At 39.3% G+C, this 27,694-nt stretch overlaps 1 protein-coding gene across 1 annotated transcript in view; it reads right to left on the bottom strand.

Annotated features, from left to right (window-relative positions):
- Nucleotides 1–5,720: 5,720 nt before the first annotated feature.
- The window catches only part of UCHL5 (ubiquitin C-terminal hydrolase L5), a 29,917-nt gene continuing 7,943 nt past the window's right edge, over nt 5,721–27,694 (bottom strand). Inside the window, exons 4-11 of the mRNA XM_065408999.1 lie at nt 15,974–16,099; nt 15,819–15,880; nt 15,600–15,730; nt 13,879–13,942; nt 13,144–13,246; nt 12,594–12,707; nt 10,044–10,142; nt 5,721–6,548 (exon numbers count right to left, since the gene is read on the bottom strand). Coding sequence (XP_065265071.1) covers nt 6,504–6,548; nt 10,044–10,142; nt 12,594–12,707; nt 13,144–13,246; nt 13,879–13,942; nt 15,600–15,730; nt 15,819–15,880; nt 15,974–16,099 — 744 coding nt within the window. The 3' untranslated portion in view covers nt 5,721–6,503. The remainder of the gene's footprint in view (nt 6,549–10,043; nt 10,143–12,593; nt 12,708–13,143; nt 13,247–13,878; nt 13,943–15,599; nt 15,731–15,818; nt 15,881–15,973; nt 16,100–27,694) is intronic.

Raw genomic sequence — 27,694 nt, 5'->3', positions numbered from 1 at the left:
CTTGTCTTTGATTGTATCCTGTGAAACAGCCTTTAAATAGCCAAACATATACTGCATAATTAAAATATATAAAATTGGTTAATACATTTAAATAGCTGATGAAGCAATTGGTTTATACATACTACAACAGATATGGACATTAAAAGGAGTTAGAGTACTCTAACAGTAATACTCCGTTATTGAAGAGGCTCCAATGAACCTTTTTAAAAAAAAAAAAAAAAAAAAAATCAAGGAGTCCTCATGGCACCTTAGAGACTAACAAATTTATTTAGGCATAAGCTTTCATGGGCTAAAACCCACTTCATTGGAAGAGGGAAAATTACTTTTTGTAGTGACCCATTCACTCCCAGTCTTTATTCAGGCTTAATTTGATGGTGTTCAGTTTGCAAACTAATTCCAGTTCTGCAGTTTCTTGGTAACTACAAAAAGTAATTTTCCCTCTGCTGATACTCACATTCTTGTCAACTGTTGGAAATGGGCAACATCCACCTTGATTGCATTGGCCTCGTTAGCACTACAAAAGTAATTTTCCCTCTCTTGATATTCACCCCTTCTTATCAACTGTTGAGAATAGGCCACTTCCACCTTAATTGAATTGGCCTCATTAGCACTGAGCCCCCCCACACACTTGGTAATGCAACTCCCATCTTTTCATGTGCTGTAATATATGTACTGCTTACTGTATTTTTCACTCCATGCATCTGACGAAGGGGGTTTTAGCCCACGAAAGCTTATGCCCAAATAAATTTGTTAGTCTCGAAGGTGCCACAAGGACTCCTCAATATCTTTGCTGATACAAACTAACACGGCTACCCCTCTGAAACCTTAGAAAAATATGTTTAGCTAGATCTCTTATCTATCTGCATAGTCAGTGAGGGTTTGTTTATATGGAGATTTAAGATGTTATATGAACTCGGCAACTGCTAATGGGAGGTCAGTTTTTTTAACATGTAGATTAGTATAAACTTCTAAACATACTTAATACTAGCTTTATACTTGTTTTCCAATTTTTCTTTTCTAAAATCTCTGTCTACTTTTCTAACACAATTGCTTGCGCTGCTAATGCCCTCACTGTCTGAGTCAGGACTTTCATCTAATACTTTGTTTCCATTCTGGGGAAGCTCGTGTTAAATTATTTATTATTAAATTATATTTTCTTCTCCGTTCTCTTGGAGCAAGTCCAGAAGTCATCTGGCTCCCATGTGACCAATATCTTTCTCTGGATTAAAGAACTGGGAAAGAATATTACTGTTCTCCATTGGATAAGAATTGGGATGTTGCCCTAAGGTAACAATATGTTTTAAGACTGATAGTTCCATCCCATTATCCCATCCTATAAAAAAAAACAGGCTACTGCATTTTTAACTAGATGCATCTATCAGCCAATCACTTATTCACAAAGTAAGGAGGCACAAACATATTTTGATTTCAATGAATGGAATCCCATCCCCCTCCCACAGTCCCTTTGTACATACATACTGTGAATTTTTTAAAGTCATCTACAGCAATAAAAAGTTCTACCTCTGAAGGAAATGGCCAGGTTACATGTCTGTTCAAATTCTCAATTTATTAAGGAGTTTTGTTTTCACTGAATACTGTTCCATTTTTAAAACACTCACTTACATTCAATTCATTATACAGGTCAATGCACTTCTTAGCAGTAAGGAAGTATTTAAACACCTGGGGAAGAAAAGATACCATCATTTTATAATATGGCATTAGAAGATTTGTTCTGGGACAGCCTTCATGCTGACCTCAAGCCTCCTGTGAAATATTGTAAGGTTTCTGGGGATGCATCATGCAACCATCTAGTACATGAAGATTTAGGGTATTTTCACATGTAGTTAAGTTCGTGTATTTCTGTAAACATTTTAAATGTCTAAATTACTCAGACTAATTTGATGTGGTATACAAAAAACTTCTCTTTTAAAGTGTGGTGACTGTCACTAACACATTAACTGGCATAACTCACTTGAACATTACAATGAAAGAAACAGGATTAAAAATGACCCAAACCTGAGCCAAATGTCAGGAAACCTTGACATTAACAGAGACAAGGAAGCATTCTTTGTTATTATTAGATTTGACATTCTTTGTTATTATTAGATTTGACAAGGGCAGCAAGAGCACAATGCAGTGTGATCAAGGAGAGCTTAAAACAACCACCTCTCAGCAAGTAGCAGAATTTTTGAAAATGCGCCTGCTCTTTGATGGAGACAGGAAAAACCAAGAGCAGGCAGAATTCGTCACAGAAACTAAACGTATGAGGCTTATATTAAGTATAGACAACATACATCAGGTTGTGGAAGCCTACAACAAATTTTCATTTGTTTATGCCAGCAGAAACCACAGCTCCTGGATGAAACCACTTGTTCCATAACCAGAATCGGAAATGCCATCACCGCCCTGGATACAGAAGGAAGGAAAAAACACACCTTTAAATTAAAGAAGGCAAAATCTAATTTGCCACATTTGTTTTATCAGCTTATAATACAGTTTTTAAAGTTTCAATTTTTTCCCACAGTACAAAAGCCACAGGTCGTCAGATGAAATTAATAGGCAACAGGTTTAATACAAACAAGAAGGGGTTTTGTGTTTTTTAAACATACAATGCACAATTAACCTGTGGAATTCATTGCCATGGGATGTTGCAAAGGAAATACTAGGTACAGAAGAGAACTAGACAAGTTCATGGAGGATAGGTCTATTATTGGCTATTAGCCAAGATGATCTGGGATGTAACCCCATGCTCCAGGTAACCCTAAACCTCTGACTAGAAGAAGGGAAAGACTGGGGTGGATCTGTCCAAGAAGCTCTGGTTCTGGACACTATCAGAGACAGGATACATGGCTAGATGAACCACTGCTCTGACGCAGTATGGCTGTTATGTTCTTGCTCTCTGGAAAAGTGATTCACGTCCATGGCCAGTGGTCTATCATTTGGCTTGAAGCAGGCAGCTTATTTGTACTGCAATTAAAACTAAGGTCCACATTGAGGAAAAGTACTTTATTGATTGGCCCTAATAACCTTTGAAAAAGTCAGAATAGGCTTTTGTTCAGGAGAAAAGGTGTATATAGCACTACATAAAAGGGCAATGGGCTTAAGCTTAAAAAAAAAATGCTCAACTTCATTAATTGAATTGGTTTTCCCCATACAAAAGTTAGGTTAGTGTAGACACAGTTCCTAGTTATTTGATCATGGAGTGATACAGTAAGGCTGCAACTGAGTCTGTTACAAGCTTGAGCTTGACACCCTCTCCCGACCCTGCAGATCCACAAGATAGAGTTGGATAGGAATAGAAAAAAATATTTGGACAGATTTGGACAGAAGGGTGCTGGTTCACAACACCCACTAATGTTTTTCCAGTTTCAAGAATAACTTTTGCCACACCCTAGTCAATCCTTCCTCCACCCAGTCCTTAATAAAGCCTTCCCAAACCCCCTTCCCCTCAATCCAAAAAAAGAGAAGGGGCAAAAAAAAAAAAAAAGAAAGACTTTTTCCCCTGCAGAAATAGAGCTCCGAACATAATCTGATCCCAGTGAGGCTTGTCACTATGAAGAAAATTTTCTTCCCATCCCAAGCAAAGGATGCAAACGAGTCAGTGATGCCCGGGGCACTCTGGACATCTTAGTTGTTCTCATTGGTTGCTTACTTGATCATCTGTATATTGAACACACATTAAATTGGCTCCCATGTCCCAGTCTGAGGCACCAGCTCTCATCCTCCCTCATTTCAGTTGGGTTTCCTCACTGCCAGGAGAGAAAAGATGCTATTATACTTCAAGAGAGCATTCACTTTTAAGTGGAATGGAATGGTATAAATCTTCAGCATCGTGCATGAGGGAAGCAGGCAGCAGCAGAATCTTCCCTCCATCAGATGGAGCAAAGCAATTAGCAAAATCCATACACAGGTTTCCCTTCTCCCCCACCACCATGGGTTAAGGTAGCAGAAATACCACATGAACATCTACAGGGAGTACACAGTGTTAACTTCTGGCCCTGGTAATAAGAATGCCTTTGGATCTAAAAAAGGGATGGAAATAAAGGAACAACCAAGATGAAAAAAAATATCATGGAACCCATGGACTTGTGTGTGTTGCTGACATTGCACGTACAGGGAGTTGTGAGGCACAGAGACCAGTAGCATTGCAGTAGCAGTTTAGGCATGATTTCCTATATTTCCTTAAAGATCTCCCTGAATAAAGAGCAGACCTGGCCCTGCAAAGCATATGAAATCAGAGGAACTTACAGCCCAAGGAGGTATGCCTGCAGGCAGGTTATGTAAAACTATTTTCTTTTACCAGTTTTAAACATGCTGCCTTCCTTTTCTAAGTCATTTGTCTCTTTTCTCTGAATTGATTTTACTGTATTTCTTAAATAGGACTTCTGGGTGGGGACCAAAAGTGGACTGAACATAAAATTAGCATGTATTACCCCTTTGAATCATATTTAATACTTTCATTATATACTGCCTTTTTAAAGACAGTACAATATTTTATTCATTGTAATCAATGTGCTTTGAACACACAGCCTTCCTCCAAAAAATGAGGAAAGTTTCAGAATAAAGCACAATCTATTAATAAAGAAAAGAATGTCACGAACAGGGCCGGCTCCAGGCACCAGCTGAGCAAGCTTGTGCTTGGGGCAGCAGATTCCAACGGGTGGCATTCTGGCCGCCCTTTTTTTTCTCCCCCTTTTTCTTTTTGGTTTTCCGCTCCGGCCGCCCTGTAGGGGGCGGAGGCGTGGAGGAGGGGAGCACCCTGCAGCAAACTCAGCAGGGCAGCCCGTGTCCTTCCCTCCCAGCCAATCGGAGCAGCGCAGAGCCCTACTGGTAGGCAGCGTGGTGGGAGGGGCCGCGAGGCAAGCGCCCCGCTGAAGCCCTGGCCGCCCCCCTTCTCTCTCCCCCCCGCTCCCTCCTCCTCCCCCCGCTAGACCAGGCGCACACTCCGCTGCATGTCTGCAGCACAGGGAGTCCCCCTGTACCCTGGCTCCAGCCGCCCTGCAGGTTTTTTTTTTTCCCCCTTCTGCTTTGCCGCTCCGGCCGCCCCACAGGTGTTTTGTGTGTGCGCGCGCTTTGCCGCTCCGGCCACCCCACAGTTTTTTTTTTTTTTTTTTTTTTTTGCTTGGAGCGGCAAAAAAGCCAGAGCCGGCCCTGGTCATGAAACACACACACTTGAGATTGAAGAGGAAAAGAAATGGGAGGGAGGAGAGAGAGAAATTCTCCCTAGGTTAGTGGCAGAATCACTGTCTGACTTATTCAAAACCAGACTGAGCAAATCAGTTCAGATTATACTATCAGGAACCATCCTGTATAGGTAGGCAAATAGAGTAGAAGACCTGTAAATATGTTCCACAATACCAAACCACTTTAACAGTGCATCACCATATGTTATAATACAAACACCTTCCTCTCTCACTTTGAGATTTAAAGCAGATTTATTTCACTAGCAGAGCAGAGCTAGTGAAATCAGTGAGTAAGAGTAATTGCAATGCTAGTTTTTTTCCCATGGTCTGGACTGAGGTCATCACTGAAATTTTGTTTTTAAACTCTGGTATTTTAAGTTTTCCCATGCATTTAGTTCTCTTATATGGTTAAGTCACCTCCTGCCCCTCCCAAATCGGTCTCTCCTGCTGGTCAAGAAACCCCCCCACAAACCTACCAAAGTGTATGTTTAAAGGTTTACAACTAAAACTGTGGAATAAACACATCTCCAAAAATATTATCTCCTGAAATCAAATGGTGAGCTTCCTTGTTGCAAGTTTGATGTATATGGCCAAGAAGCCAAGATTTCAAGTACTATCCTATCCAAAACAGTCACAGTACCAAATGATAGGGCTACAAAATACCACCTGAAGAAAGTTTGCCAAAATAAAAATGGGAATATTTATTATCTTTTCTACTAAAGCAATGCAGATCTTTTGAGATTACACATTGGTCTTTGCAAGTGGTTTACAGCTAAATTCATACTTTTCAACTCTGTAAAAAATTAGTCAAAGTTCATAAAAACAAAGACACGGGGGAAGTTGGTGAAGAGAGTCAGACTATAATAACTGTTAATGGTGATGAACAGAGAAAGCCCAACCGTTATTTTAAAATTCTGACATTCTCTGCATCATTAGAAATCCAAGTCCCTTAACGTGGGATAAGGTGTAAATATTTTCATTAGGAAGAGATTAAAATATATGGGTACATTATTTGCACATTTTCAGATCTACAACAATGGCAGTTCTACTTCCCAATAAGCTATGAGGAATTGATCAGATACAACCGTTAAATAATGGAATTTGATCAAGAGACTCTAAACATTACTTAGTAGATACTACATGCACATGATGCAAGGGGAGGAGATTTATAGACCCATACATACGATACAAGACAAACTGTTACAATTGTCAAACGTGCGCTGGACAAATTTAAAGTTTATGGAAAAGTCTTGTAGGCTTGTTTCATGAAAACAAGGTCAGAAGCACATTATTGTATATATTTTTCCTCCAAAATTATCTTCACTTGGCCTCCTGAGCTTTCTTGGCATTCTGTTTTTCTTTTGCCTAAAAAGGTTTACCAAAAAAAAAAAAAAAAGCATGTTATACTACGATGAGAATACTGCCTACTTTTGTCTACAACTCAAAATATACATGCCTGTCTGTTACCTCCTGGAACATACAGTAAAATATCATTTGTGTTCTAACAAAAGCCACTTTTAAACATAATTTGGATGCTTGTCGAATGCCGCACATGCAGTTACTAAACCTTAATATCATCTCTGGGCATACGCTTATATAATACAAAACAGGTTAAAGACCTCTTGACTCCTTGTGGAAAAAATCTGAAAAAAAACAACAACACTTTACTTAAAAAACAGTTTAGTCTTAAGTTTCTATCTTTTTTCACATAACTAAGGAGAGATATCTAACAATAAGATTTTTATTATTCTGGAGATCATCTGCTCATGCAGTTTATTCTCCACCTGACAATCATAATCCTCTGTATGAATATCACAATTGGAGCGGTGGGAAGAATCATATAAATCAAACAGAAAATGAGCTCAGGTGAAGAATAATCAGTTTATGAGCTCTGAAGCAACAAAGATCTTTTTACCGGTATTTTGCTTCATCATCAAGAAGCACAGAGGAAGAAAAATACAGAAACTAAGAGCGAGGTTATTTGCAAATAGAATTTCTTGCTCAGTTTTCCACGTGTTAAAAGTCTACATTCCATACAAATGAACGTAATTGTTTTGCAACAAACTTGCAGCCTGGTACATCGTTTTCATAATACCATTTAGTAAAATACTAATATGCAAATTTTGGTTTTTACCAATATTCAACTAGAAAATGTTGTGTTGAATAGTTATGTGAGAAGATCAGACAGGCAATCATTTCCCTTAGGATGCAAAAATAAAAAAATTAAAAAAAAAATAAAAAAAAATCTGTCATTGTTGAAATAGAAATCCCTCTTCATTTTCTATCTTGTTATTCATCGTATATTTGCTGTGGTAGCTGCACACTAAACTAAGATCAGCAACAGAATTCTGAGGGGTGACTTTTCTCTTGATGTGTATATACTGAGTTCTAAATCAAGCTAAACTTTCTTTACACACAGATCACCCTAATATGCCAAAAAGATACAATCAAGAAATTCTCACTTATCTCAATCATTCAAGTTTGAGGCAGTTTTCACCAGTGGTGAGCTGGAGCTGATTCGCAAGAACTGGTTGTTAAATTTAGAAGCCAGTGTAGAACCAGTTGTAAAGGGGCCGGCGGGTGGGCAAACTCTGGCCCGCCTGAGCTCCCAGCTGGGGAGGCTCCCCCAGCCCCTCCCCCGCTTCCCCCACCCTCTCGCAGAGCTCCAACGCAGCGCACCGCACCGCCAGCATTCTGGGCAGCTCTGCAGTTCCTGCTGCTTTGAGCAGCATGGTAAGGGGGCCGGGGCTGGGAGGAGGGGTTGAATAAGGGGCAGGGAGCGGAGGTTCTGGGGGTGGTGGTCAGGGGACGGGGGGTTGGGTAGGCGTGGGAGTTCTGAGGGTCTGTCGGGGGGGGGTGGATGGGGTTGGGGCAGTCAGGGGACAGGGAGCAGGGCGAGTTGGGTAGGGGGTGGAGTCCTGGGGGGCAGTTAGGGTGGGGGGTGGTCAGGGGACAAGGAGCGGGGGGTTGATGGGTTGCGGGTTCTGAGGGGTGGCAGTCTGGGGCAGGGGTTGGATGGGGGGGGGGGGGGGCAGGCACGTGGGGCTTGTACTCACCGCGCGGTTCCCTACCGGGTCTTCGGCGGCACTTCGGCGGGGGTGGGAGTGTCTTCACTCGCTCCGAGTGAAGGAACTGCCGCTGAAAACCCGGAGCAAGTGAAGGTCCCCTCCCCCACCGCCGAGGACCCGGTAGGGAACCGGTTATTAGGATTTTGGGAGCTCATCACTGGTTTTCACATTAAATCTTATAAGCACCTGGTGGCATTTAACTTGATGTCACATTACTTGACCTCTTCCCTTTATATACAGGATTTTAAAGACTAAAATGATATTGAGAAAGATTATTTACCTGTCCATATAGTAACTGTGGTTCTTTGTATAAAAGGTGTGCATGCACCTAGTTCTGATTGCCGCTTGCTACTGAACTGGTTTGGCTCTAACTAAAGGACCCTGAAGTAAAATTCTTTGTGCCCTGTTACGAATCCTCTAAGTCACCAAGTCACCCCTGAAGTTCAGTAGTGAGAAACAAACTTGTAATATGTAACTTAATACAAAAATCATACAACACTGTTGGTAACACAAGATTGAAAAATATATAGTTTAATTCAAAAACAAGAAAATTCAAAGTTGGCTTAATTTCTCTGGGTCACATTTAAACTACTAACTGTAAGGAAGTTCGTTCACATTTGCATGTGTACAGAGAAAGAAGTGAGGCCAACTACTTAAGGATCTTTAAGATTTTTTCTGTGTCCATTTCACATGGTAAAAACATTAGACAAAACACTAGGAAGTGGCAGAGACCAAAATGCCTTCACCTCAAAACATGGTGGTCCTAACATCAACTGGTAAAGCAGTGATCTGCCCAAGCAACTGGGCTTCTAAACTCCCCCTTTACCCCCAACCCAAAATGTTCAATTAAATGAAGATGCTTGTTAAGCTAAATAAATAGCTATTATTTATTGATAGTAAATCAAAACTATCAGTGGAAGAAGCATAGAAAGGAAACAGCAAAAGTTAGCAAATCAATAAAGTTAGGAAAGATCAAACAAAAGAAGCAGACATGTACAACATGATGGCCCTTTATGCAGCAATACAGCCACACATGGGTTGCCATCTAGTGTTCACAGATAGTATAGACTGGGTCCTGGAATCTAATAAGACAAAGGATACACAGGCCTTGTGTGTGGATAAGTTTTAGATTTCCCTGCTCCCCTTGGGGAGATAAGTTATAGGGCTTCTCTACACCAGAGTATATCATATGTCTCTCAGAGGTGTGAATAAACCACCCACTAAACAACACAGGTTACACTGACTTAAGTGCTAGTGTGGACAGCGCTATGTCAGTGCCGCTGATACAGCTACTGCCCCGGGGAGATGGTTTTATTATGACAATGGGAGAGCTTTCTCCTGTCGGCAGTGTCTTCACCCGATGCGCTACAGCGGCACAGCTGCACGCATTTTTAGTGTAGACTAGCCCTTAGTAAGACTTCCTCATGCAACATCGTGATTCCTTTTGCCCACCACTTCACTAATATAGTCGTTATTGAAAGGCCCCCTGCTTTTACAACATTAGGAGACTTTGGGCTATCAGGGAAGAGCCTCCCTGGAGCTTTCGCTCAGCAGAGTGTGCACCCCCATCTTGGTGAGCACTCTGCATCTTCAAAACACAGGGCTGGAGGCGGGGGGAAAATATATATTTGCCATTTAGCTGCACACAGCAAGTTTAACTAAATAAACCTCTTCCACTTAAGAATTCCAGTTTTAGAAGTGCAGCTACATTTCTGTTCAGGTAGAAAACATGCAAAATACATGAATTAATACATCTTGCTTCTTTAAAAAAAGTCATACAAGAAATGCTCACCTTCTCTACCAGTGGTATTAACTGTTGGTGTTCCGCTAAAGTTTTTAACAATTCCATGATGAAAGGCAGGTAGTTATGTTTTCTTCTAATATTTTCAATCTGAAAATTAATTGCAAACATTAATGGAATTGCTATGTGTCAGACAAAAGGGACCTCTCCCCCGCATTATAAGAGTTCTCTAAAGGTTACATTCTCTTTTTGAGCCAGGTACCAAGTTCAGATGGTGAGGTTTAGAGCACTTCAGACAAGTCAATGCATTACACAAAGTTTGTATGGCATAAATATAAACCCTCCTTAAGACTCATGCCACCTTATATCATGCCACTTACCAAAACACTCAACCTGAAAATGATTAGACAGTTAGCATGTCATAGCTCCTGCTTAACATGCTGACAAATACTGCTTAATTGTGCTCCTCATCTCTCGTTTTATACTTCAACTACTGTATAAGCTCTTTAGAGCATGAACTGTCTTTTTATTATGTATTTGCACACTCCCTAGCACAATGGGGCTCTGCTCCAGGACTGGTTCCCTTAGACAAAATTGCAATACAAAAAGTAATTAGTAGTATTTATCAATTTTTGACATCAGAGGGAAGATGTTTACAGAGATAAATCCTCCTAATAGATCTCATAGCACTTTGTAATATAGCAAAGGCCTAAATATGCAGAACAGAAACAGAATTTAAGTTCTTATAGGTGGCAAAGGTTTCAATAAAAAAAATTCTATCTTCAGGGAACTAGTAAAATAAGTAAGGTTCTCCAAAAGAAATTACTGTATCCTGTACAGATATGCACTTTAGTAAAAAGCTTTAGGAGTATCTCCCTTGATGGTGACCTGCATAATTTAAAATAAATTTATTTTCTATCCTACCCAACAAGGGGCAGAGAGATATTCATAGATATTAAAGATGGGGAAAAACCTATATGGTTACCTAACTCATTCTCTTATTTCTCTAAACATTCCACAGCATGTATTCTGTAGGTATAACACAGACACACACACACGCTAGCTGGCCATCACTTTGGAGAAACTAAAGCAAATAATTTTGAAGTTGCCTAGTTGTTGTTTCTTTTATATCCCCTGAAATCATTGGTGACCGGCTCCAAATGTTGATCAAAAATGGTATGTCTACACTGCAATTAAAAGCACATGGCTGGCCTGTGCCAGCTGACTCAGGTTCACGGGACTGTTTTAGTTGCTGGTGCAGATTTTCAGGCTTGGGCCTAAGCTCTGGTGCCCTCCCACTTTACAGAATACTAGAGACTGGACTGCAGCCCAATCCCAAATGTCTGCATCACCAACTAAAACAGCCTGAGCCCAAGACTGCTGTGGGGGTCTAATTGCACTGCAGACATATCCCAAATCTTTCCCCATTTCTATGAATACAATTAAATATGTTCAGATTAATTCCTTATTTAAGATAATCAGTCAGAATCTCTGTTAAACATGCCAACTTCTTCTGCACTTCATTCCATTCATCAAAAACTAGGGGCTGGATTTCAAAAAGCAAAGAATAAAAATATGCTCTGCTAGTTTCTAAACAGTGTACAATCTCACATCCGTACCTAATGTAAAGACAAAAAAAAATGCAAGCTGTTTCTGTGCCATATTCAGGGATCACAGATATGTTCTGATACAGAGCAGCAAACAGCTAAGTACACCTCTACCTCGATATAACGCTGTCCTCGGGAGCAAAAAAATCTTAACGCATTATAGGTGAAACTGTGTTATATCGAACTTGCTTTGATCTGCCGGAGTGCGCAGCCCCGCCCCCCCGGAGCACTGCTTTACCGCGTTATATCGGGTTGCGCTATATCGGGGTAGAGGTGTACTTTCATTTTTCTGTAGTTCATTGCCAATCCAGTACACACATCTGATAAGCTGAGTATCAAAATGTTCTTCATTAACTTAAAACATACCCTTATAACAAAGAAAGGTGGAAAAGTTCATTAGAAATATCAATCTTATAAAAGGAGTTCAGAGGGATGACCAAAAAGAAAAAAACACAACACAACACAAAACTATAGCAAAAAAAGAACAAATTCTGAGAAGTAAAAGAATGCCACTATAGAGCAGAATTGATGGTGACCATAGTTGTAACTTCTTGAGGCACATGCAACTGTTTCTTTCCAGGAGTTCTACACTTCACTATTTACAAGAGCTTTCTGATGAACTTTTATATATACACATACTTGAATGGGAGGAGATGGCAGAATAGGCGAGGCTTCAGAGAATATACATAAGAAAATGTATAAGCAAAGTATATAAAAATATTAGTTTCCCAGGTATCTAGAAAGAAAGACGATGAGTGAACAAACCAGTAACTCAGGAGTAAGTTGACGCATGTGAATAATGTAGTGCAGTGCCTTGCTAATACCCTTTTAATTCCTCCAGCCTTGATGTGAAGGAGCATGAGATTGGCCTCATTTCCAGGCCCCACATCAAGCTGGCTCTTCATTACGATCTTCCTGACAGTTTTACTATGGAAAAGAAAAAAACAAAAAAAGAAAAAAAACAAACAAAACAAAAAAAACACCCTACACTTACCTTGTATCTTTTTAGTTTTTGGTTCTCTTCTTCAATTAACATCTGATATTTTGCAACTTCCGACTGAATAGAACTTAACATATTACCACTCTGGTCTGTATCCATTGGCTCTTCCTTAAAGAAAGTAAAATGAATGCAATAAAGTTCAGACTTTTTATAAAAAGTCTGGTTTGTACATTGTTTATTACTGCTATTACCTAAATTAATATTTTAAGGACTGTGGTAGCAATATGCTACACCTATTTGGTTAATTCTGTCTTAGTGTTATACACCGCAGCCCATTAAGATAATATCTGAGCATCTTCCATTTAAAAATCAATAGCAACATGAAGTCCATAACAGACTTCATAGTCTCTGGCACATCTCCCTTTGTGGAGTAAAAACACTGCCCGGGTTTTTTTCTTCTTCCCCCTCACTCCCCTTTATGGGGCAGGAATAGAATAGTTAGTTGCAAAATAAATACTAACTAAAAAGTTATTTTTTATAACCCTTCTAAGCAAAAAGTGACAGTGGCATGGAACTATTGCATTATTTAAATATCATATCCTACCTCTGAAAGTTGCTGCTGTAACTCTGCTATCTTCTGCTCATATATCATTTTTCTGTCAGAAACAATGGCCATAAGGTTAAATCTTATCTCCCCTTCGCTGTATCTAAAAGAAGAGAACATAGTTTTCAAAATTACAATAATTTGCACAGCAGCTCCAAATAAATAAATAAACAAAAATCCTCTATGGTTTCCTTAATTGGAAATAAATATTTATTTATTTCACATTAAAGTTGTGGATATTGTTTCACTCTTATCATGGAACAAAAATCACATCATAGATGACTGCACTGAACTACAAACACTAAATATGGCAATTAGTCCAATAGTAACTTTTACAGCACCTGCACAAAAGTTTATTTTCCCCACCTGAGCTTAAATGTTAATCTTTCTGTTTATATAATTTGACTGTTAGTTAACTGCTTTTCAAAATATAAAACGTAAGCGTATGAGAAGACTCCCTTTAGTAACTGTTCTCCATAACTGAAATCACAAAACAAGTTGTGTTTCTAGCCCAAGCTGTTTTGGAGTTGTGATTTGGGGAGGAAGGTTAAGAAATTAGGAAAACTGATGGCCGTAGCTTATTTTTAGAAAGCTAAACAAGAAAAAAGAAAACTACTTTTAATCAAAGAAAGTTAGGAATTGGTTCTTTTGCAGTAAAAAGTTATACATGTATGTTCTTTAAAAAAAAAAACAAAAAAAAAAAAAAAAAAAAAAAAAAACGCACTGGACATTTACTTTTGTATTCGTTTCTCTATGACAGGCCTGACAGCACTGATCCAATCATCTTGATTACAGGCACCTAGATAGGAAACAAAAAAAGAGCCAGCTTTGCTGCAAATTCAAGACACTGATAATTCAGGCTCTGAATACTCATTTGCAAAGGCTACTAGTGGATCTCTTCTCTGGAGAATGACAATACTAGATTGTTCAAAATGATCTTTTTGAAATAGGAAGTTAATCACTGGTTCTTGTTAATACCTTTCAATATTCTACTGAATAATATTTAGACAATATTTAGAAAAGCAACAGGAGGTGGATTAGATTTTAAAAGGGGGAAAAAAGGTCTAACCTTCACTCTATTACTGACAGAAGAAAAAAAGCACGAGTGTAAAGGCAGAAATTTGGTTTTCCAAATTGGGTGGGTGGGTGGGGGAGGGAGCAAGTATATGAAATTCTTGATTTTTTCCCTCATGCAGTAATTTCTGCCAGAAATTTAGAGAGACTTTAGAAACCTTTATATTATTAGGATCATCTATTCTTCTATTCTGTTCTCCAAATTTTGGAGGGTTCCTCCTCATGTTTTAAAACAGTACTTAGCACTTGTAAAGCATTTGAAGATGAAACAGTAAGGGCTTGTCTAAATGAAGATTTAATGTGCATTAACAGTTCCTTATAGCACTTTGATCTACTCTCATTTCAAAAAGAGGACTAGATCAAAGAGACCTAAAATTCCCCCTGTAGTTTTATCTGTATTCTTCACTTCCAGTCCTAAACAGTTGCACAGCATGCTTTTAAATTCTGTATTTTGCTATAGTAGTGAGTTGAGCAACAATTATATGCATACTCCCCAATCCTGCAAATGGATTCCATGCCAACAGATCCTTATGTCCACAGAAAGCCCATATACGTCAATATGACATGACATGCAGGTCTGACTACATCAGGGCCATTGTCTGGTAGGAAGTGGGTTTTTTTGTTTTTAAGTGATCAGAATCTTTCAAAATGAAAGATTCACTATACTGAAACTAATAATCTTTCACATTTGTCTTCATGTTTGAGAAACTGTGACAGAAATCCACCTTTCGATGATGCATTTACTTTACTAGTTTTTACATTACCATAATAAATACTGCAAGGAACAAATAAAGTATCAATTTAGTGCCAAGTAGTGAGATTTCTACTCTCATAACATTAGGATTACAAAGATGACTAACATGCTCCCTGGAATATAAAAAGGCGGTGGAAGGCAACATGAAAAAAAGATACGGTAACAAGAACTGTTCCAGGTGAAACTGAGCTAGTTTAATACCAAATAAGACTTTGCAAATCTTAAAAATTAGAAGAGATATCTGATAGATGATGAAATTTTAAGTGGAATGAAAAGATTAGATTTTAACTCCTTGACCTAGCATTAACAGGCTCTACTTCTTTGTACCAGTTGATTTTGCCTTGGAACTAAAATATTAAGGGAATGAATAATAAAATTTTAAGATTCTGACATCACAAAAACTAGTTGAAAGGAAAAACCTGAAAAGGTGGGGGAGGGGACTAATCCAGTTAATCACCTTTTTCAATACACTGTATAAATAAGTCTCTCAGTGAAAGATCAAAAAGTATTAAGAACCAGCTGTTATTTCAAGAGGACAATTGTTTTGGTCACATATGGCCTCCAAAAACTGTTGTTAAAAATGCAAAAAGGTACAATGTTTAAATTAGCCACAGTGAACTAAACTTACCTAAATCAATTGGTCCTTCCCTTAGTCCATCTAGTTCATATAGCCTTCCATTAACAGGAACATAGCTTACAAAGTGAAATGCATCTTCTTCTTTTGCTGATGACTTTGCATCAAACTCAAACATTTGTTGTCTAAAAGGTTAAAAATAAACAATGCTGAAGTGAAAGAGAAAAGGTTACTGGATTTTGCATGATTTGTAACACGCACAACTTTTGTTACCTGGCAAAACTGTTGTGAACCTGCCGAATCACTTCAGAGTTGCTTAGTGCCAAACCTTTCATCTAAAAATATATAAAAAATAAAATAAGAGAAAGAGAACAAAAGCCAATGGTTCAAATCAGCGTACACCAGGTACAAAAGTTAGTTGCACTTACCGCAGCATCAAAACTTTGTGAAAATTCTTTAAATTCTGCTAGTGTCTCTCCTAGATGGATATCTTGATGGATACAGTTTAATAGCACACTTACTATGGCTTGAGTAGCACAAGCATTGTTTATTACCTAGAAAGAGGAATGGAAAGTGAGGACCAGTTCATTACAGATGATGACATAGAAAGAATTAAAAGTTGGACCAATTCTTCCTTTATAAATCCTTATTTTCCATGGATTACATGGCTCTGATTTAGGTTACAAAAATTTCAGCCTGCAAGCAGTACCAATTTTTTGGTAAACATGTACTACCACCTAGGTAGCAAATCTAGCCTGGACAGCCATAAAAGCCTCTGCTGTACAAGACAAACGAAGTGATGCTGGTTGTACAGGTGCAATTGGCAAAATAGACAAAGTGCAATTATTCTAAGTAAATATATTAGAAACACCCTGTAATCTGCCCTCACTTCTTCTAAAAGAACAGTTAAAACAGAGTAAAGAACGCAACAACCTGACCAAGATGTAGTGATGTCATCGATTGCTAAAGCACAGCAAAGAATCTTTTGCTTACTTTTAAGACACATTTGTTACTTTTAGTGTATACCCTTATTCTACTAGTAATTCAGGGCTTCATCCTTACTCAGGCTGACTAGCACCTTACCTTGCTTGATTTCAATGGGACTACTGGCAGAGTAAGGTATTACTCAACACACACACACACACACACACACACACAAAAAGTGTGTCTGAACCTGGCTGTTCATATCGCTATTTCCATTTCCCCCTTTAAAATATAATGATACCATTCAATGAACACTACAAATTATATTAACAGGGGAAAAGACTACCAAAATATAAATTTTTAAAAGAAGGCATCGCATGCAACCTAGACTTAAGATAGTCCTGTTAAAAAAAAAAAAAAAAAAAAAAAAAAAAAAAAACCCTCAGCAAATACACTGTTAGTCTCAAATTCAGATCTGTTCTGTGTTAAAAAGTTTTATAAACTTCTTGAAAGTTTTTGCTTTTCATTTCATAGAACACTTGTCTTCCTTCAATCCAAGTTTATTTTTAAAAGCTGAGACAGTTGCACAAACTAGTACACAAAAAAATTCAAGCCAGTTAAGAAGATAGAGTATCAGCCGTAATTCACCTTGCTGAATATTTTTTTTGGTAAAATATTCTACTTTTTGAAAAAGTAAATCAAAACCCTACTGCTAGTCAGAGCTTTTGTACATTAAAGAGAGATACATAGCCTAAAACATTTTTTTTAGGGCTGTCAAGCAATTAAAAAAATTAACCGCGGTTAATCACGCTGTTAAACAATAGAATACCATTTATTTAAATATTTTTGGGTGTTTTCTACATTTTTAAATATATGGATTTCAATTACAACACAGAATACAAAGTATACAGTTCTCACTTTATTTTTTTATTACAAACATTTGCACTATAAAAAATAGTATTTTTCAATTCACCTAATTAAAGTACTGTCATGCAATCTCTATCATGAAAATTGAACTTACAAATGTAGAATTAGGTACAAAAAATAACTGCATTCAAAAATAAAACAATGTAAAACTTTAGAGCCTACAAGTCCACTCAGTCCTTCTTATTTGCCAATCACTCAGACAAACAAGTTTGGTTACAATTTGCAGGAGATAACATTGCCCGCTTCTTGTTTACAATGTCACCTGAAAGTGAAAACAGGCATTTGTATGGCAGTGTTGTAGCTGGTATTGCAAGATATTTATGTGCCACATGCACTAAAGATTCATATGTCTCTTCATACTTCAACCACCATTCCAGAGAACATGCATCCATGCTGATGACAGGATCTCCTCTATAACTATCCAAAGCAGAGCGGACCGACGATGCATGTTCATTTTCATTATCTGAATCAGATGCCACCAGCAGAAGGTTGGTTCTCTTTTTTGGTGGTTCAGGTTCTGTAGTTTCCACAGCAGAGTGTTGCTCTTTTAAGACTTCTGAACACATGCGCCACACCTCGTCCCTCTCAGATTTTGTACAGCACTTCAGATTCTTAAACCTTGGGTCAAGTGCTGTAGCTTTAGAAATTTCACACTGGTTTTCCTTGCGTTTTGTGAAATCTGCTGTGAAAGTGTTCTTAAAACAAAACATGTGCTGGGTCATCATCCCAGACTGCTAGAACATGAAATATATGGCCAAATGCGGGTCAAACAGAACAGAAGACATACAATTCTCCCCGAAGGAGTTCAGTCACAAATTTAATTAATGCATTTCTTTTTAAACGAGCATCATCAGCATGGAAGCATGTCCTCTGGAATGGTGGCTGAAGCACGAAGGGGCATACGGCACGTAAATACCTTGCAACGCTGGCTACAAAAGTGCCATGTGAATACCTGTTCTCACTTTCAGGTGACATTGTAAATAAGCAGCAGGCAGCATCTCCCATAAACGTAAACAAACTTGTTTGTCTTAGCGATTGGCTGAACAAGAAGTAGGACTGAGTGGACTTGTAGGCTCTAAAGTTTTACATTGTTTTGTTTTCGAGTGCAGTTATGTAACCAAAATAAATAAATAAATAAAAATCTACATTTGTAAGTTACACTTTCATGATAAAGAGATTACATTATGGTACCTGTATGAGATGAACTGAAACATACTAATTTATCATTTTTATAGTGCAAATATTTGTAATCAAAAATAATATAAAGTGAGCACTGTACACTTTGTATTCTGTGTGCAATCAATATATGTAGAAAAACATCCAAAAATATTTAATACATTTCAATTGATATTCTATTGTTTAACAGTGCGATTAATTGCAATTAATTTTTTAGTTAATCACGCAAGTTAACTGCAATTATTTGACAGCCTTTTTTTTATTATTATTTATTATTATTATTAAAGGGAAGTGAAATATGGGCTCTACATATGTTGAAGGATGGAGAGTGAATATTACCTTTCAAAAAAGTGATCATAAAAGATATGGGGCCATATTCTGCCTTTAGTTACCTTTATGTGACTCCTTTTAAGTCAATGGAGTTGACAAGGGTGTAATTAAGGGCAGAATTTGGACAAGGAATTACAAGGAATTTGTATTGGTTTGGGGCTACATGCAGCATGAGGGATGATTATTAGCTGTTTCACTCAGGAAGTTTGTAGGCCGGGGGCGGGGGGGGGGGGGGGGGGGGGGAAGAAGGGGAAGAGACTTTCCAGTCTGTGTGAGTAGCATCCAGTATAAAGGTTTACATACATTTTAAAAGAAGACAATGTAAGAGGTTAATTATATATCAAGCATTTGAAATATACTTCAGGGCTGTAAACATGAAACCACTTCCAACAAAAAAAGTGAACAGACATCATCTGTTTTCTAGTCAAAGCAGGTCAGAACAGACTGACACCTTTTCTTTGGCAAGATCGGGGAAAATAAAACAAAATCCTCAAGATACCAGGATGCTAGAAAGTGCTCTATTTGTACTTTATGTAGTGAACAGTACATTGCTCCATGATATGATTTTAGCATTCAGTTGTCCAAAACTAAGTGTGTCACTGGAAAACTGGACTGCATCTATACTACTGAGTTAGAATACATATTTAGCCTTTTCCCTCTTCAAGCGCATGCATAGCTTTGCATGTAGGAAATAAAGTTAACCTAGATCTGCTATTTAATGGAAAATATGGAATTATGCTCTTGGAAATTTTACGGCTCTTCTAACAAAGGTGCAGTGTTACAACATGCCTCAAAATGTCGGAGGGAAGGGGAAGACAAAAGTTATTTTGACTAATTCACAAGTTACACACATTAAATACAGCCATCTTGGTATGGAGGACAAAGCCAAGATGGACAGATATTTCTTAGCTTGTTGAATACAGATTATTGGATTCCCTCAACCCTCTTCTCATTTTCCTTGCTCCCCTCACCTCCTAGAAAGAACCTTAAACATCACCCCTTTTTTGAGAAGACTCAGCTGTTCTAATGTTGTACACCATGCCAGATATAATTAATTGATTTATAATGCCCAGAAGCCACCTGTTAAGATTGGTGTCCCAATGTTCTAAGCATGTAAGACAGACTTTGCTTCAAAGAAAGTAGAGTCAATTTTGAAATAAGATGCAATAAGTGGGTGTACGACAATGGGAAGCAATAGTAGAATTAGGACACAATAATGACAGTAACACATGTTTACACAGAGCATCTAGATGCATAGTTATACAGTGAAGCCAAGGGATGGAGCACATGGGAACACCATCATGTCCCTCAATTAAGAAAGTGGGAAAGGGAAATAGAAGCATCAAGAGACTGGCAGAAAGTGAAAAACAGCACACAGCTGTGAAAGATAAGAAAGGACAAGATTTAAAAAAACTGCATGACGTGTAGAATGCACTCAATGTTGAGGATGATGAGGTTGGAATAGAAGCTCTGAGAAATGACCAGGGAAGGGTACTTGTAGATACTGGTGAGAACAGTTGCAGTAAAGTGGAAAGGTCACAAGCCAGACTGAAGGGGAGAAGTTGAGGTAACAGCTGAAGATGGAATATATATGAACTTTAGGTGACAGAGAGAAGGGAGACGGGATTAGCAGGAGAGACAGATGAAGTCTAGAGTAGGACCTTAGAATGAGGGAAGACCATAGCAGATATATTATCAGATGAAAAACTGAAGGGAAGAGCAAGAGATTAAGGAGAAAAACAAAAGTGGGGGGATAGGGAATCACAAAACAGGAGGTGATGGGGGCAACTGGAAAGTGGGTGAGAAACTTCAGAGACTATGGAGAAGTAGGGGAAAAGGGAACATCTCTTTCGAAAAAGTTGGCAAGGTAGTGGGAGAACAATGGAAGGGTTTTACAACAGAGCCAAATAGTGGCATATAGATGGGATTGCAGGCCTAGGATAATTGAGAGTGGAGAAGTAGCTCTTCTTAACCAGGAAGATAGAGGAACTGCAGGAGGAAAGGTCCATAATTATCGACCTTTCTTCAGAGGTGCTGAGCAAGTGGATGTGGATGTTAGGAGTGAGTTATGAGTGGTGGAATGGGCTTTGCACCAGGAATGAGGGGCAAAGGAGTCAATGACTGAGTTGATAAATCAGAGGAGGGGACATAAGTCATAAACATAAGTTACAGAAGGACTTGAAGATGTGAAGAGGGTGAAAAGGAACAGTGAAGACAAGCTTGATCAAATGGCTGTTTTTGTAACTAGGAAAGCTGATCCAAGACTGAAAGTCAAACAAGGAAAGGAGGACAGGAAGGTGGGAGGCTAAGGGGTTGGATGGGAAATCAACATGGTAACTGAAGATGAAGATGGGCACTTCAGATGAGAGCCAGACATACAAGAGCAAAAACAAAAAGGAAGATTAGGTTACCTAACCCCACTCCCACCTTGTCTTTTCTTTGGTTCTACTGGTGTCTCCCCAAGTATTTGCCCTCTACTTAAGCATCTGTGTTGATGCCATACTGCTGCAGTATGGCATAAAACTATCTTAAATAAGCTAGTACAAAGCTTTTGGCTTTACTCGTTTAAACCCAACATCATAAGTTCACCCAGAAACCAATATGCAGTTAATGCCTATCCCAGAGCACTCATGTCACATGCTCCCAGTGATATTCACCATTAATAAGTGGGAACCAGCCTTGTGCATCACTTGAGTTCCTGGTTGATGTCACGTGTAGCACTACATACATTACAATGCAGTATTCCAATCCACTTTCTTGTGGATGGGGGGAGAAGTACCTTGGTCTTGTAGGTCAGCTATTCTCTTTTTCAAAGAGTTCTGGAGAACCAAAGAGGATAAGGGTGGAGGGTCTCGCATTATAATACATGGGTTTGTGTCACTGTGAATCTTGTAGATTCATCTTCTAAACTTCTGCATGCCACAAAATAGATTATTTTACCAGATCTGCAGCCAAACGCAACCATGTTACTATAGGGTAGATTTGGGTTCTAAGACTTGTTATTTTCAACACATGCACAATTTTACCTTTCAGAACAAACGTAAATTCTCTATATTAGTTATACTCCATTATAGACAATCCCTCCATGACCGTGACTGTATTATATGTGCCAGGAGGTGCAAATGTTTCGTAATTAATTTATCTATTACGGGGGAGGGATAGCTCAGTGGTTTGAGCATTGGCCTGCTAAACACAGGGTTGCGAGTTCAATCCTTGAGGGGGCCACTTAGGGATCTGGGGCAAAAATCAGTACTTGGTCCTGCTAGTGAAGGCAGGGGGCTGGACTTGATGACCTCTCAAGGTCCCTTCCAGTTCTAGGAGATAGGATATCTCCATTAAATTATTTATTTATTTAACCAGGTTAATTCTCAAATTGGGCCAATCTCAATGCTCAAATTTAGCATTACTAAACCTGCAAACGAAGGCTTGATCCTCAACCAATTTAAATCAATGAGAGTGTTACATGAACAAAACAAATCTCCCCAGATTACTGGGATGCACTTATGCCTAAAATCCATTCTTTGGATGTGACCTTTCCTCCCCCGCCAGGTACAACGTACTTAGTTCCTAGTTAGTGTTCGATCATGCTACTGCAAAACAGTGAATGAATACTCAGTAAAAATTCATATGTCATCCTGATACTTGGCTCGTAAAATATTGAAGAGACCAAACAAAAAAATTAAAACCAGTATAAAATGTGTCAACCCACAGTGGCAACTTGTGCAAATGTTGTTCTTGGAGAGATGGGTCTACTTCTTGTGCTAAGCCATGAGCAATTGTTCCTTGGCAAACAGTGGTTTGCAACAACATTAATGATTATTGAATACTTTAGTGGCAGCATTAACACATGTAACCACTGTGTGTGGAAAATAAAATTAAGGGTCTGGTTTAACAACACACAGACGTTAAGACATTCAGAGTTAAGGCTGAAATCGTATCCTTAACTCACCTCATTGTGCCTAGGTATCCTAGCTCAAATGGCATGTAAGATCATCCAGAGTTCTGAGGCCCCAAATAGAGGACCATATCATACCTAGGCATAACAGGGAGGCCAAATTTAACATGAGTACATATAAAACTGACCAAGATAATAAAAAGTTAATAAGCATGCATATTAAACATACTATCATTCAATTTATTTTTCAAAATACTCAAGCTCTAACCTGTAATACACAGTAGTTGTTAGATTTCAGTTACTAACCCACAACTACGGTACATATTCATGTGCTTTAAAAGTGCTCAGATGCATTCAAAGCTTGTTTTTAGATTGTTCCATTGTCATGCGAGGTATTTAAATTTTATAATAAAACACTGTTTCAGAGTTATGATCTTTTCATGTAAAGTTTACGTTCTTTTTTAAAAAGTTTTAAGATGTATGGAAACTTAGATACAAATTGAATTGTAGCACTGAGAATACCTTCATTTTGTCCCCATATTATAGCACTATCATACAAGGATATATACACACTTAGTCTTATCAATATAAAGATTTACCATTACATTATAAAAGTTTTCAGCACAGAAGTTAACAGAGTACAAGATCTCGATCTAGACTGTAAATTTTTTTTTAGAGAAAGAACATATGGAAGGAGGATGGCTAAAAATTTGGGTTTTGAGAGCAAAAGAGTTGGGGGATCCTCAAGATGTTTGGAACTCCCACTGTATTATTATTTTTAAAAGAGACTATGCAAACTGACAGACCACCAATCCCCAATGTTTACTACTTCATTGGCTTACGTCAGTCTTACACAATTGCCAGGAAAGTTTGCTTGCCCAGACAGAAGATCTGCTCACCCTCCCTTACACTATGGTGGATTACATACAAAAAAAGATATTTTATTCATCTGTTCTTTACAAAAAAAGCAGCAGTGGAAAGACTTTATAAAATAGCAATCTGTTCTGAAGATGACCTGCAAAAGAAAAGAAAAGAAAAGAAAAAAAAAAACCCACTAGGCTCATGCCCCTTTTTGCTTCTTTATGATGTATAAAGAAAGTTTTACTGCCCCCCGCCCCCCATTTCTTACATCTTAGAAATGTAAGAAACAGCCCTGGTCGTCCCTTGTTTTGCTGGAGGACTTGTTGGGTAGCTCTCAGACCACGATTGATGTGGCTGATTCTTTAACACAGGTTTATTTTCCCCTAAATTTTAATCACTAAAAGTTTAAAAACATCAAATACCTATTTAACAGTCTCATTAAAAAAAACAAACAAACAGCAACAACAACAAAAAAAACACAACACTCTTCCCCTCTTAATGACCAGCTTTCATGCTCCTGTAAGCCATAATTTTACTAGTTCTCTAGTCACACTAAATCCTTCAGTATAGACAAATGTGAATTTCTAATGTATAAAACAAGCAAGAAAACACTTTTAGGCATCCTTATATCATCAAGTGCTTTGGTTTAGTTAGGCTGCTGCACTTGTCTAATATGGACAAGGTCAAAGAAGCAAAAAGGTACCCTCCTCTTCCCCTCTCCTCACCCTGTGCAGGTCATTTTTCAAATATTTGGTGCCATCATGTGGCAAAATCATGCACTACTACTTTAAGAGCAGTTACAAGTGCACATTAGCTACTTCACCATTTAAAAGAAATACAATAAATATATTTGTACAATAGGCCAGACACTTCAGAGCAGTCATTACTGTCTGTAAGAGGGTGTCCAAAAAAGCCGAATGATTTCCCTTTCTCCCATTACACAGACAAGCTATACTTTCAGGGTTCAGAGACTACCAAGAGCCTTGGAAATTAAACACTCTTCCACCATTTGCTTTGAGGTTTCCTAACTTTTTCCATTTAGAAATGTAATGTTATTTGAGCTTAGTCTCTGTATTTGCATTCTATAGGTCAATTCTAATAGGCTCCTTTAAACATAATAAAATAAAACAAGTTGTTAAACACCAAGTGCAATGCTTCAGAAACGAGCCTAATGGAGAAAGAGAAAAGACATGAGCAAGCGAAAAGCAGAGGAACACACAAGTGGTCTAGAATATTTAATTATGGTAGAAAGCAGAACCCAGAATAATGAATATGCAACCAACCATTCATACAGACACTAGCTGAACTGTCAGCTATCTCACTGCATTACAAGAATACAACTCGATCTTAGACTTCTTGTTTGATAAGACTCAAGAGACTGCAGAGAAAATGAAGAAAGTAGGATTAGGAAAGGCCAAGGAATGAGGGCCTCTAGAGCAGGGCAAAAGAGGAGTGAAAAAGGAAGACAATGGGATAAGAACAAAGCATTGATGAATTTTCATTGGCATATGACAGACGCACAGATATAGAGGAGCCATGATAGTTAGAGGGGTTAAGTATGCTTTTTTATCTCCCACATTTCTATTTGTGGATAAATCTATGTGGATACCTCTTAACTTCCTAAAATGCAAATGTGTGATAATGGTCTCAATTTATAACAGATACAAAACAAACAACAAAAATAGCAGTGTTCTACTTATGATACATTTCTATAAGTTCTGTTTCAAGATTTGCAAGATTTCAGATCTTTACAAGGACAAATAGAAACATAATATAAATTTTGTGGAAAGGATGAATATTTGGTTTAAACTGAATGCTATACCTCTATATTTGAGAGGCAAGGTATGATGGGTGGGGCTCACCACTTATGAACATCCTAGCAGCTGGGTGCAGTACCATAGTCCTCTTCCTAGTCTTGGTGTAACCTGTAGGTTTGTCAGCCTTGCTTGGTGGGTCTTCAGTGGCACAGTCTCTTCTAGGGTAACAAAAGTGCCACCAAAACTACGTCTGTCCTCATCTGGGTTTTCAGTCCCAGCTTTGGGCACTTTAAACTCAGTTCTTTGCTCAGGCCTCCAAACATGCCTTGTTTCCTTCTTGAGGTTCACATCACTTGGCCAGTGGGGGAACCTGGGCCCACCCACTACTCCAAGTTCCAACCCAGGAACCCTATAAACAGCAGCCATATACTGCTCACTTCAATTCATTGGTGCTACTACCTTGGGCCGCCTCCTACCTGGCCTCTTTATCTTCACCGCTTACCTTTGGGGTGCAGTTCTCAGGTCCTCTGGCCCCAGCCAAGAACTGACCTGCTAAGGCCCTACAATTATTTTTATCTGAGCCTGCTGGGCTCCAATTGGCTGCTTCTGTGCAACCTCTCTAGGCAAGCCAGGAAGATCCACCTTTGTCACTCCTTTCCTGCAGCAGGGTGTAGAAGAACTGTTGGACCTCCTGCATGGAGCCATGAAGGCCAGGTATACCCAATTACATACCTCCCCCCACAGAAAGAATTTGGGGTGGTGGTCCTGTCTGAAGGCAGTGTTCTCTCCTATGCAGTCTTTGCCCTTCTTCCTCAGGGTATTCTCTCCCAGGCCCCTCTCTATAGAGAGCTTTTATTAGTCCCTGCCCTGGTTGGTAGAGTCAGGACCAGCTCCAAGGTTTTTGCCGCCCCAAGCAGTGGGGGGGAGGGGGGGAGAAGGGGGAAAAAAAAAAGCCGCGATCGCAATTGCGATCGGCGGCAGCTCCACCGCACCGCTTTCTTCTTCGGCGGGAATTCGGCAACAGGTGCTTCCCTCCGAGAGGGACCCGCCGCCGCCGAATTGCAGCCGAACAGCCCGACATGCCGCCCCTTCCCCTTGGCCGCCCCAAGCACCTGCTTGCTGGGCTGGTGCCTGGAGCCGGCCCTGGGTAGAGTCTTCTGTCTCAGGCTTCTGTCTGGAGAGCTTTTGTGGTCCTTGCCTTGATTAATCAGGTGGCCTGCTTGGTCAAGGTCTTCTCTCAGGCACCTCTGCCTGAAGAGCTTCTGCAACTCAGGCTCCTTTTCCTCCAGAGCCTTCCATCTAGCTTCTTTCATAGCATCAAGTTCCCTACTATACTTCTCTGGCAAGGAGAGAAGGCTTCTCACATTCTCTCCTCTCAAGGCTGAGCCCTTTTCAGAAGCCTTGGTCTCATCTCCTCAGAAAGACATCCAACAACTCATGTTTTCTTAGGACTGCCAGTAGAGTCTGCCTCATGGCACCAGGTTGCCCTTGTGGACTGTTCGCTGTCACCTCGTAGCCCCCATGGGGCATGTCTGTGTACACTGATACCTCAGCAAGATGTGTATCAGTGATCATAGTTGTTTCATTCCACACTCCTTCATCCTCCACTGGATAGGTTTGCCGACCAGTTGTATACACTGTTTCCAGGTCCAGTTCTGATGAACCTAGCTCAGAGGCATTTGTGCCATCAGACACCTTTTTCTTATCTTGCCTATTCTTGGGGCTCCTGCATCTCTTCCTGCAGCAAGTCCATCTTCAAAAGGGCAAAACCTTTTTTATGTGGCCCATCTCTCCAAACCAAAGACAATTAAGTCTTGTCCACCTCCCTGCCACTAGCAGAGTTTGTGGTTCTTCCCACAGCTCACCCCAGCAACTCAGTCTTTTCCCACCCCAGTTCACTCAATGGCAAGCAGCGTCCACAACCATAACATCTCCTCAGACAGGTCTCAGGCCCACTGGATCACTCTTGTCTACCCAGTGCTTGAAGATATTGCTGCTTCTTTCCTGCAGGATCTATAACAGGTACTGCTGCTGCTCCTCTAGCCTGTCTAGTTGTTGTGGCAGTTCAAATCACACCTTCCGCTACTCTCTGTGAGCCTCACTGAGCTGCTGATACACTTAACACATTTCCCCTCGGCCTTCACTTTTCTTGGTCCCAAACCATGTTTTATCAGTCTATTTAGCAGCCATCACAGCCTCTGGCATCTGAGGGAAGGCATCCTTTGTGACTTTGACCTTCCCTGGCATCTCACTACTCTGTACCTGCCAATAATCCATCT

The sequence above is a fragment of the Emys orbicularis genome, chromosome 8, assembly GCF_028017835.1.
Source record: "Emys orbicularis isolate rEmyOrb1 chromosome 8, rEmyOrb1.hap1, whole genome shotgun sequence".
Lineage (NCBI taxonomy): Eukaryota > Metazoa > Chordata > Testudines > Emydidae > Emys > Emys orbicularis.
Note: the sequence above shows the minus strand (reverse complement) of the source record. Positions and strands in the feature narration are given on the sequence as shown.